This window comes from Recurvomyces mirabilis (assembly GCF_035927965.1).
Source record: "Recurvomyces mirabilis strain CCFEE 5264 chromosome Unknown scaffold_41, whole genome shotgun sequence".
NCBI classification, from domain to species: domain Eukaryota; kingdom Fungi; phylum Ascomycota; class Dothideomycetes; order Mycosphaerellales; family Teratosphaeriaceae; genus Recurvomyces; species Recurvomyces mirabilis.
The window spans coordinates 752-12444 of NW_027041975.1; the positions used below are offsets into that span (position 1 = coordinate 752).

The window sequence follows — 11693 nt, forward strand, 5'->3', positions numbered from 1 at the left end:
ATCCCAGCGCTGCGGATCATGGGGATTCAGCTTGATCGGCGAGGACTTGCATACTGCTCCGAAAGATCGGGGATAACATATCTGGATTTCAACGACGGCGATGCTGAATTGTGTTAAGAAGTGTCGGCAAGAGCTGTTCGTATGATGGAGATATGATCACCAGCTCAGGCGAACATGATTAGATAGTCGCTTGAGAATGAGGTACAACTTGCATCTGAGCACTTCCACGAATCCAGAGACGCTACAGAAAGCCTGTGAGTCGCTCTTGGAAATCCCACATACTTAGCGCTTCCTGAACATGCTGATCTGCTGTGATCTTTGGACCCGTCGATGCCTCTCCAGGTTAACGGAAACGCTCCAGACAACTGCATGATCGGGCTGCTACTAGATGCAGTAGCAACAGCAACAGGGTAAGAACCCCTTCCATGGCCATGCACTTGACAGTCAAACACGCCAAAATGTTCCGCATATTTGAGATGCTCGTCAAAGTCCTCTCGACCAATCCTCACTGCTTTTCGAACCTTCTTGGAGTGTCGTCTTGTACCACGGCTCTCGTCAACGTCATCTAGCTCCAGTGAAGTCGGGCTTGCGTGTGCAGTTTCGTACCTGCTGAGAGCGCTGTCTATTGAATGGATATACCTTCTCCAATTGATTCCGACCTTGGGAACGTCCGCATCAACCGCCGTTTGGAGACCTTAGCTCCGTATGTGCTCTCCCAGTGTCTTTCACTTCGCAAGAAGAGCACGGGACAGGCGGGACGCGAAGTCGGATGCATAGTTGACCAACACAATACACCTGAACATGAAAGCTGTCTTTGCTCCTGGCCAATGTCGGGCGTCATGGCCACCGCTCGAATTATCTCTACCGTCCTTCCCTCGACGTTGCTGCTTCACCTCGTCATCTCGCTCGTCGTCACGGTGTCATCCTCACCTTCTCTATGTCGCTTTGCAAAGCCGCAACCCGCATCTTGCCTCAAGCTGTGCCGCTCGGCATTGACGTCGGTGGTTAGACTTCCCGCACTCCCGGCTACTAAGCGACGCCAAGACGATCGTTCTTTTGCACGTCACTTTCGCGATCGCGAAGCGACGGTGTATGTGCTGATAGACTTCGGAACTCCGGCGGGCATTGAGAGTGAGCGCTCAGAGTAGATCATAACGCAGGGGGTGCTAAGTCTTGCAGAGGCCAGCGAGAGGTTTCAAGGGAGGCTCGGAAAGTACACAGTAAGGTGCAGTGGATCAACGCAGAGGCCTTAAGAAGGCATTAGCTTTGAGGCTGTTTGGCAGCCATGTATTGATAAACGAAACGTCAGTGGTCTTCGCCTGCATGTTGCTCAGCGAAGGTTCGGTGTGACGACCAAACAGTCAATCGAGCAGTAATGTAATACAATGTGCCCAACAATACTTCGTAGATACAACCGCAAGGTATGAGCCTTGTGGGTGCACGCACATCTGGATTCGCACACCATAGGGATACTATGCGGCTTACCGTATCTGCGCTATATTGCGAGCAGCTCTTTTGGTAGCAAATCTCTTGTCCTGTACAACAAGGCCTGCGCATATTAAGTGAATCTGGGAGGCACATCAAGAGCCTACGATACATCGACGGTCAATGTGTTGAGAGTAGGTTGAGCTCAGCGAGTCACATGGGTGAATAGAACTGCTGAGGTTTGGACTGGGCCGTTCTTGTCTAGTAAGTAGACATCAAAGGATTGTGCGGCCAAGCAGCAAAGTTTGTTATGCCTGCAGCAAGTTTGATAGAACGACGTGTGTCCACTCCGAGGAGTTCAATACCTTGTGTCACCGCTTGCTAGATGGTGAGACTGGAAGTTAGCAACTGTCTTGGGACAAACCAAAGCCCGAGGGTTTTTTGGGAAATCGCGACTCATATGGAGCCTTTTTGGCGAGCATTGGGACGTCCATACACGTAGATGAACAGAAACGACTCATGGCTAAGTCGCGTAGCAACTAAACTGCTGCACAGCCCCCATGGCTGGGCAACGTGCAACCGGCGCTGCTAGTTGATAACAAAGTAGCATTGAACAAGCGACATGCTAGCGAAAGCAAGGAGAACAACAACTCAATGAAGCCAGTGGTTTGCGTCGATGCTGTGCGTGGTTGTGCTGCTTGGGTCCGGCGTCCGCTGCCAAGAGGTAGTAGGCATGTCTTGGCGGGAAAAAAGGACCCCGATAACGGGCGCCACAGGCGTTCGCGCTACCATACAAAAAGTGCACAACGCTAAGTGACAACGGCTACGACACTTCGCAGGTGCGAGAAACACTGGCATGGCAGCACCATTGACCGCTCCCGACATGGCTGAGCCCGAGGTCTTTCTCCGGGTAAATCCCACCATCACAAGCCTTGCAACGCAGCTCACGTCCAGGAATGATCGGAAAGGACTAATTCGCAAACGAAACCGTCAGCTCAGCAAGCATCCGGCCATCTCCCCCATCTCATCCTTGAAGAGGCAGATCCATAAGTGTCGCAATGATCGCACAGGTAGCAGCAGCCAGCCCGAGGTCTTCTGTAGTCGAAGACGTACAAATGCAGACGACAAGATATGGCAAGTTCCAAGAGACCAACCAATACTGCCAGACATGGTGCAAGACAACATGTACACAGCAAGAATGCCCTTTAGAGTCGACGCCGAAAAGCCCAAGGGACATGAAGGACGCAAAAAGGATGTTCTAGAAACAGGAAAGCACGCTGCCAAGAGACTTGATCAACATTTGAGTAACTCTTGTCTTCCACAAACATCGATCCAGAGAAGGGACAATGAGCCTCCGACACTCGCCAGCTTCCGACCAAAGGAAACTCCCCTCGTCAATAAACGTTACAGCAAGATGCAACACTCCGGGAGCGTCCATACTTTGTGTCCTGCGCTTTTTGAACAGCACAAGGATAGTGACCTTGGTGCAGAGAGCGCGAATGCGTCCGACGGCGAGGAGACGACGAGGCGGCCACGCGACTCTGTGAACGATGAGGGACACGGGTCTGGAACATGCACAACGATCTGACCGTCAAGCTCTCAGTGACTATGACTCAGTCATGATATATGCTGCCGAGCATGCGGTCCACGAAGATGAGCACAGTACTGAGAAGACGAGACTATCCATTCGACATTCGGGCGCACATTTCGTATAGTCACTCCATCTCAGAGATCCATGCCTGCTTTGAGAAAGGACGCGGAGGGCTGATCCGGGCGCACACGCCGCGAGATGACTCGACAATCCTGGCTGGAGGAGTCACGTGAGTGCCAGGGTTGCAACTCATAATCTCGGCCAGCGGCTCGCGAGGGGCAGCGATATTCCGCGCTCGTGACTGACATCGCTGATTCCCAATGAAGGTCCGTCTCCTCAAGAAGGAGACGCAGGCCATAGACGTGAGAGCCGCATGCAGGTCAGCGATTTCCACGCACTGGACGACCTTGCGTTGATGGCCGAGAACGCCCGGAAACGGACTCTTCAAGAGCGGCAGGCATCTGAAAGGTGTGGTCGACCACGGACATGGGCTGCCCACTACTCTATCCGGGCAGATGGTTTCCAGCGGTTTAATCGCCGAATGAAGTGTGCCCACCGTACTTCACTCGAAAGCCAGCGCTCCAGGACCCAAGCAAATGTAGGGGCTGAAACTTCATTGTCTACCATTGCAGTGTTTCGCCATCACGGAACCGCGTCAGACACTCGCGGGTGACCATGTGGCGGGCAAATTTTTCGCCATCGCGACCCCTTCGCAACGATATATGTTATACAATATAGTCTTGGCGCAACATTCCAATGGTGTTGGACACGAGAAGGCAGTAGCTGCAGCCGAAATTATAGCAGACGCCATAATATAGGCAAAGACAGTCTTGACTGTCAGGGACGACGGCGGCTCAGCAACCTGCGCAAATGCTCTGTCTAGGTAGATCCCGGTCTGGCATAGCTTGCAGACAATATTACCTTTACTCGCGCAGAAGTTGAAACAAAATCGGGGGTTGTCAACCATCTCACGAGCGGGTGCATACCAATGGTCGTTGCACACATGCTCCATACGAAAGCACGACTTGGGTGCGCTCTGCAGCAAAGGTCAGGCGCTAACGTTTTACGGCTTTAGCACTCGATCTCCCCGAACGATCGTGTGCTAGTCCACCTTTGGACAAGCTGCGATCTAAAGATGGCACCCTTGACCCACCCTTCTTTCTCGACCTTTCCACTTCCATCCACTTCCATCCTCCCCTCTCCGGCTGGCTTAAGTTCTCCCTTCCCGCGGAAAGCGATGCGCGATCCTGGTCCAAAGCTTGGTTCTTCATGACTAGCGCAAGACAGCGCACACAGCTGTCCAAGCCGTCTTGTCGAATCACTTCACGAGGGTGGCGGCGGTGGAGGCTGGGCACTTTCTGTCGTGTGAACATATAAGCCGGGCACGATATACTCGCGCTCTCGTGCCCATATCCAAAATATCCAAAATGGCCAGACTGATGGAGCGCAATAACAGCAGCGCTGGGTGCGATGTGCAGACAATTCTGGAAGAAATCGAATCACTTCGTTCTCGGCTTCGAAAAGCTAATGCCGATCTGTATGCTGTACAAGGCAAAAGCTCTGTCGAGGAGGGTAATTTTGAGCAGAATGTTGACCCTCTGCTGCAGCGTAACGAGCATCTCGCTCAGCAGCTAGCGGAGACCCAGGACAAGCTGTATACCAACCTCATCCCAGATATACGCGCCGTGCTTTTGATCTGACATCTATAACAGACACGCGTGCACTGCCGAAAATCAGTCGCTTCGCAAAGCGCGTGATGCAAGCATAGCGGAGAATCAGTCGCTACGCCAGGAGCGAGATGAGACCACGACCAAGCTCAGGCTGGTACGCCAGGCATATACTTCTCGTCAATGTGAGGTGAGTGGACCACCATCATCCTTCGCACTCTGCTCGGTGCATGATGATCAACGCGGTGGAAGCTGATCGGTGCGAATCAAGGCGACGGACAGCTCCACAGATCTCTTCCGCCAAGACCCAAAAGACAGTAACCGGACGAAGCGTAAAGAAGCATCTGGGGGTCCGCTTGCTGAAGATCGTTGCAGACTGGAGAGGGATGAGGGGTCCGACACGGAAATGCTTAGCCCGGGAGACTCTGAGATGCATGACTCAGTCACAGGACCAACCCGGTTACAACATCATGACAGCAGTGGAGGCGAGGCGCACGGCGCAGAGTATCTTCAGGCACTCCGGCAACCTCCCGTATGTTCCCAGCCGAAGGAGAGGCTGGCTCTGCCGGAGCATGATGGCCGTTTTGGGACACAGAACGAAGCGCGGATCATGAAGCCGGAAGGCTCCAGCGGAGAACGCTCGATGCTCTGGGAAGAACCGAAGCCCGTCAGCCAGGACCCGGTCGGCGAGGAGCCGATCACTTACGAGGAACCATATCCAAAACTGGTTGGTCGCGAGGTTGGCCATAGTCTGGTCGATCAGGAGCGGACTGACACCGGGTCAATGCATACAAATATAGTCGACCATGCGCTGCGTGACCCCGAGCACAGAGATGGCACAGGCATGGAGGGGACTCCCGACGATGAGCTCATAAGCGACCCACTGTCTCCCAGAATGGCGTTGACTTCCCAGGCAGGAGAACGCATGCGCGCATCTCCGAAGGTCCCGACGGATGATGATCCAGATCAATCGCGGCGTGAGGCTGACGGCGTTCCTCGTGGCATCACTATCGATGAGCACCATCCGGTGATGCCGAACAAGCAAAGCACGACGCAAAAGTACACGGACAGTCCGGATCATGAAGATTGTAAGCCTTCCGGCTACCAGCGCCAGACCTCGCGACAAGCTTCACTCGCTCGGGACGATGTGGCAGCCCAAGTTGACCTGGTGCATCCTTCCGCTGGACAATCACGGAAGAGCTCCTCCGACTCTACTGCTGCGTCACTCTTCCCACCTCTGGGAGAACTGTCGGACGCGGACGGGCTTGTTCAGACTTCAGCACATGAGAATCACATGGAGGACGATCCTGCCGGCAAGCCGCCATCTGCGTCACCAAGACCCGAGTCGTGTAGCCCGGTAACCGTGGCAGCGCCAGCAGAGTCGTACCCAGCACCTCTCTTCGCCATGCAGCCTGCCGTGACCGCCCCTCCCGAGCCATTGGAGACGCCTTCTCCAAGCGCCGAACCATATCAGACAGCTTCGATTGCATGCCCAGCGTCTACTTCCCCGATCACGCAGCCTGTGGGAGCAGCTGTGGCCTCATCGAAAACACCTACACCGAATCCTTCCAACGTCGAAGTGTTTTCGTTGTCGTTTGCCGGCGTAGCAGCGGAGTCTCCGCAGGCGGCGTCACCACAGTCGAGATCACTCCCGCTTCCAAGGCATACCATAGGCCCTTCAGAAGACTTGCCTGTGCCTCCCACATGTGCAAAGCCAGAGGCTACCATGGAAACCAACTCACCGATTGTAGATCCGCTGGCGGCGTCCAATGAAGAGTTTATTTCTCTATCCTCTAACCCTAGATCAAGGTTGCTCCACGATGACGTGTCCTCGGCCACGTTGTCGGCGAGGGAGAAGGGAGATGATAGTGGTGCAGCATTGGGGTGCAAGCCGCTTTCGCCACTCACCGGTGACGTCTCCCAGGTCTCCGAAGACGACGGTGAGACTGGAATAGAGACGGCTCGGATGGAACCGGATCGTGTTGCAAAGCCGGCGGCAGTTGAGTCCGATACAGACGATGGCGCGTCAAGCATTACGGACGAGCCATTCTCGTCCCCACTGACCCACAAGGGACGACGTATCCGTCAGACCTCCACACAACGGGCTCCGGCCCCCGTGATCCCGAAGACGGCGTCACGGTTGCATCCGCACGTCGTCAAGAGAGACCGTTGTGCGAAAGGATCGAGTCAGATCGAGCGGCCCGAAGATGCCATCCGTGCCAGCTACGGCAAGTTTGGCCTCGATGTTCAGCGGCTGATCATTGTGCCAGGGGCTCAACCCTTCAATCCCCTGGCTCTTTTCATGAGCTCGGCTGCCAAAGTCGGCGCCAAGCTAACTCCACAGCGCATGAAGGTGCTCCAGAAGCGGAGGGACGAGCTGCTGGCGTCTCTCACAGCCGTAGATGATCTGGGGACCGGATCGGCGGACGTCGATCTCATCAAGGGCCTGTGCAATTTGTACAGCGAGCCGGTATACCCGCAGGACATGACGGACCTCATCCGCGCGCTTCGGCAGCAGCAGAAGCTCACGAAGGATGTAGTGAACCTACTGCAATGTCTGGAAAGCTTTGCGCTGGTAGTAACGAAATACCACGCACCAGCACAAGTGAGTATTGTTCCCAGTCGTGTCCTTGATAGAATTGGCTAATCAGTCATAGTACGCTAAAGCAGTGGAGGGTTGGAGCATGCACGACCTTCGCCGGGTCAGCGACCACCATTGCCTGCACTATGTTTTGCTCCACCTTAACGAGGGTTGGCGAGGGTTGCACGTAATGGTGGTCTTGTACCTGCGTAAGTATTGGACCCCCAAAACGACGACCCACTGCCTGCCTAATGACGATCTACAGTTCGGGCGGGGGTGCGCAAATTGCAGGACTACTTCGCAAGCGCCACCAGGCCGGCCGCCATCTTGTTGTTGTTGCAAGGACTGAACGATGCGGATATGATCCGTCAACATGCCGACCGGATGCGTCAGTTGATCAGCAAGGCCTTGCCCGGCCAAGAGTCCCGCATCGGTCAAATGACGCCACTAGGGATGTTACACAACATGACAACGGGCTTCATGCCGTAAGTCGTCATTGTCGATCCGCCTTGGAAGGGAACTAGCTGACTGTTGCCAGGCAAGGTGCTGTCGAAAGCGCCTTGGGCTATGACTCCCAATACTTGGAAAGGGCTGTTGCGCAGCCCATAGGTGTCTCTTACATGTGGACCCCATGGAGTACGCGCATCGTCATTGCCCTTCGCCTCGGACCGATACACTGACATCTGTATCTAGACTTTTCGGACTTGGTCTTCCGCAGTGGCCCCGTTCAGCCCGGCTCGCAGACCCTGTCCATCCCGCCGACTGTTGTGACTCCGGCCATGGATCGCAAGCGGGGGATCGCACTTGTCGACACGCCGGGCGACGGGGACAGTCCCACCAAGCGCCAGCGGGTCGACGAACATAGAGCAGAGCACTTTGGCACTCGTGCCTCTAATGAGGACCGCTTTGTCCCTCGGGAGACTGATTCGTCCCAATTCAGCCCACTTGATCATCGTGGTGGACAGGTGTTTAGCTCGGTATGCCGAGGCTCTGGTGGCAAAAGCAGACGCTATGCCAAGCTAATTGCATGGTACAGGACTCTTACATACTCGACTCCGACTCGTCAGCTCCACCAACACACGGTGGTAAGCGGCACTCTCCGGGCGCTGTTCCGTGCGCACAAATTGAACGAGATGCTGACACGCATCGCAGAGCCGACTGTGGACACGGCGGCAGAGTCCGAATGCGAAGACTTCCTGAACGACATTGTCAACGGTGACGTCACCCCAGTCAGAAACGATCCGGCGTTCGCAGGTAAGGGGAAACGGATAGGTGCTGATGGAAGGAGTAATGCTGACAGTGTTACAGCCACCCCGAATACACTTGTAAGTCGAAAGACGCTTCCCTTTATGCCTCCTTTGCTGTGCCACGAACTCGGACTAATGTGATGTCGCAGAAAAGGAAGCGCGACAGCAGCGACCGATCTCAGCTCGGAAAGCGGGCGCTTGTGAAGCCTCTGCTGCGCAAGCAGGGCGACGAGGGCTTCGTACCACACGAGAAGCACCCTGAGAACCCGGGGCGGCAGTGTAACAACACGCACGCCGTTCGGAAAGACGATACTTCGAAAGGATTGCGGTTCCTGCACATCAGCACGGAGACGGCAAGCGCGGGCTCTCCGTCAGACGGTCTTACCCAACACGACCCTCCTGTCTCGCATGCGGATCCGGATCAGAGTGAACTAGAACGAGGCGCAAAAATCACGCTCTCAGCTAAATTCCGCCTGGATGTGGAGTCGCTGGTGTGTATCCTAACATCTGAACTTTCAACAAGCGTTGACGTAAGCACAGGTGAACGAGCTTGAGTCGAAAGGCGAAGCGCTGTGGACGGGAGAGCGTGGACCAACGGCCATCGCAGGGTACTGCGGCCCACCGTCCATCCGCAAGCTCGCTGCACGTGGCGATGACAGATTGAACGACGAGATCGTCAACACGATCCCGATCATAACAATTCCGGCGGACAATCGCACCTATCTGCTACCCAGCTACGCCTTTGAGCACATACGGAAGGGTAGGTTCGACAGACTGAGTCCATGGGTGAAATACTTCCCGTTAGTGAACTGTCGATGGGTGTTCGGCGTGTGTCAGCAGAACCACTGGACGGCCGTGGCGATCGATTGGAAGGAGGGAACGATTCAACATTACAACCCACTCACAGGGCTTTCGAAGCAGGCTGGAGACATCTATACGGTAAGTCCACTGCCACAAACTCTCAGTCTTCAAGAACTAAAGCTGCACCCAGGCGGTTGAGTGTTGGACCCAGCACCTCATACGTACAAGTCGTCCCACGAGACGCTGGCGCCTTGAGCATGTGCACGGCCCGCGGCAGGCTGCAGATGACGCGCGCAACTGCGGCGTGTACGTGGCATGGGTCTTGCGAGAGTGGATGCATGGGAGACCGGGAGATGCGGAGGGATTCCCGGGTCATTTGGAGTTCAGGATCGAGATGCTGCAACTTCTGCAAGGCGCATTCCGTACGCCGGGGCTGCCGTGTGTGGGTGATGTCCTGGGATCACCGTCAACGAGTATGATCGACATACATCCTTGATTTGCGGATTTCAATGCTAACGACGCATAGTAGATGGCGGCGAAGGCGGCGAAGGCGATGGCCCGGCTGATCTCGCAGGGGATCACGAGACGGCGACTGGCAAAAGAGACGCCAAGAGCATAACCGAAGACACCGCCACCACGCCCTTGTCCACGGCTCAGACGAAGAAGCCGACATCCTTGCAGCTGGGACTCAGAGAGCGCATGGACCCGATAGTGCACGCAGGTGTCGACGGTCACAGAGAACAAGCCGAGCGTACCTCCGGGCCTGGGGAAGGACCGCATGCCAAGAACACGTTGAGCGTCGAGGAGCGTCTCTCGCCGTCGGCCCCGGAGCCAGCAACATCAGTCGAAGCAAGGTCATGTCCAATTTCGACTGTTGCAACAAACACGATCCCGGGGTACCACTCGAATGACAGGCGGCCAGAAACATCCCAGGAAAAGTTTCCGCTCGTGACCGCTCCGAGTGTGGAAGAGGTTGCGCATCCTCACTCAGCAAGGCCCACCATTGTCCAGCCTGAGACAGATGTTACATCTCTGGATGAAAGTGAAGATGTCAAATGCGACCAATTACGGCACATGGACGACCTTGGCTCTCCCGCAGCGGAGCATAACAGGCCTTATGCGTCTGGGTATGCCCACCAGCCTGACTGCTCAGCCCTTGGAGACGCGCCCACACAGTCCATCCCAGACATCGGAGGTAGCGCCCTGATGTCTGGCGCATGGAATTCAGGCGACGATGCTGGACTCTTGCCAAGTCCGGGATTACCGCTCAGCACCCACTTTGAGGACGCGCTGGGAGAAGGCTTGGACTCCTGGTACGATTCAGTCGAAGGTGCTATGGCTGGATTACCCAGGATGCCCGCGTCGCCATCCATGAGTGAGTGGGAGGACTGGTTGCAGAGTCGTGGAAGTCTGGACGTCGACAGCTAGCATGATCGAGATTGGTGACAGTTCCCTGCCCTCTCTGAGGATTGTTCTCTGACAGTTGACTATGTAAGGGCTCAGCCAGCTTTGAAACTGGTAGTCTTGCTGCACCACATCATCAAGCCGAATCCTTCCTCCTTGCCTTGCCACTTGACAGGCTCATCGCCATCGTAGTACATGACTTGGCCGGGTTTCACATCTGAATGTTCGGCATCGCCCTTTCGCATGACAGGACAGTCGCGCAGAGCACTGAATGCCAAAGTACCAACGATGCGTCCAGGTGCGGTATGAATGTAATCAATCACCCCGTCTGCGATTGGCAAGAAATGGACGCATTTTCCACGTTTCAGCCTTCTGCGTACTTCATCCTCGCTTATACCCAGCAGGTCGGCAAGGGGCTGTGCTCGCAGATTCTTCTTCCATTAGCCAAGAGCCTGTTCGCCTGCATAATTGTAGCATACCTTGACGAATGCTTCGCAGGCAACTGAGGTTTCGGCAGTGTCCTTGAGTATCGTGAATGGTTGGGCGCTTTGCCTTTTCGTTGCGGGTGATTCTGTTTCAGTGGCACGCCCACCGTCGACTTGCATCGCAAGGCTTTTTCGCGCATCTTCGGCGACCTCTTCGCCGATTCCGTCTAGGACGATCATTGTAAACGCCGAGCGCAAGAAGGTGAGGCCTGTTGTGAGAGAAGCAACATTATGGAGGTGGAGGTCTTGAGCATGCCAAGACTCTGCCGGGAACTGGCGCCCACAACGGCTTTTATACTAGGGTCTGCCCCACTAAAGTCTATCCCTGCGTGAAGAGAACACTGTAGTACAATGGGGAGCAGTGATGATATTCCCGACTATCTGATCGGCTATCTACAATCGTAGTACGAGGAACGTTACTACAACGAGAGCGGGTTCGAGGAATAGAAGGATAGGGGAATCGACCGAAAGCTAGGAACGCTATAGGTACTT

At 55.1% G+C, this 11693-nt stretch overlaps 2 protein-coding genes across 2 annotated transcripts; one reads left to right on the plus strand and one right to left on the minus strand.

Moving 5' to 3' along the window:
* Nucleotides 1-4443: 4443 nt before the first annotated feature.
* LTS14_010359 (uncharacterized protein) lies at nt 4444-10740 on the plus strand (the record flags this gene model as incomplete). Its single annotated transcript, XM_064843035.1, has 14 exons — nt 4444-4670; nt 4729-4873; nt 4955-7288; nt 7341-7473; nt 7530-7749; nt 7803-7900; nt 7958-8241; nt 8301-8349; nt 8417-8518; nt 8573-8589; nt 8661-9002; nt 9052-9450; nt 9503-9785; nt 9839-10740. The coding sequence occupies 14 exons, from the start codon at nt 4444-4446 to the stop codon at nt 10738-10740; spliced, it is 5535 nt and encodes a 1844-aa protein (XP_064689339.1).
* A 71-nt stretch (nt 10741-10811) lies between these two features.
* LTS14_010360 (uncharacterized protein) lies at nt 10812-11381 on the minus strand (the record flags this gene model as incomplete). The annotated part of the gene is made up of 2 exons (XM_064843036.1): nt 10812-11147; nt 11196-11381. 2 exons carry the CDS (start codon nt 11379-11381, stop codon nt 10812-10814), a joined length of 522 nt encoding a protein of 173 aa, XP_064689340.1.
* Between the last annotated feature and the right edge of the window lie 312 nt (nt 11382-11693).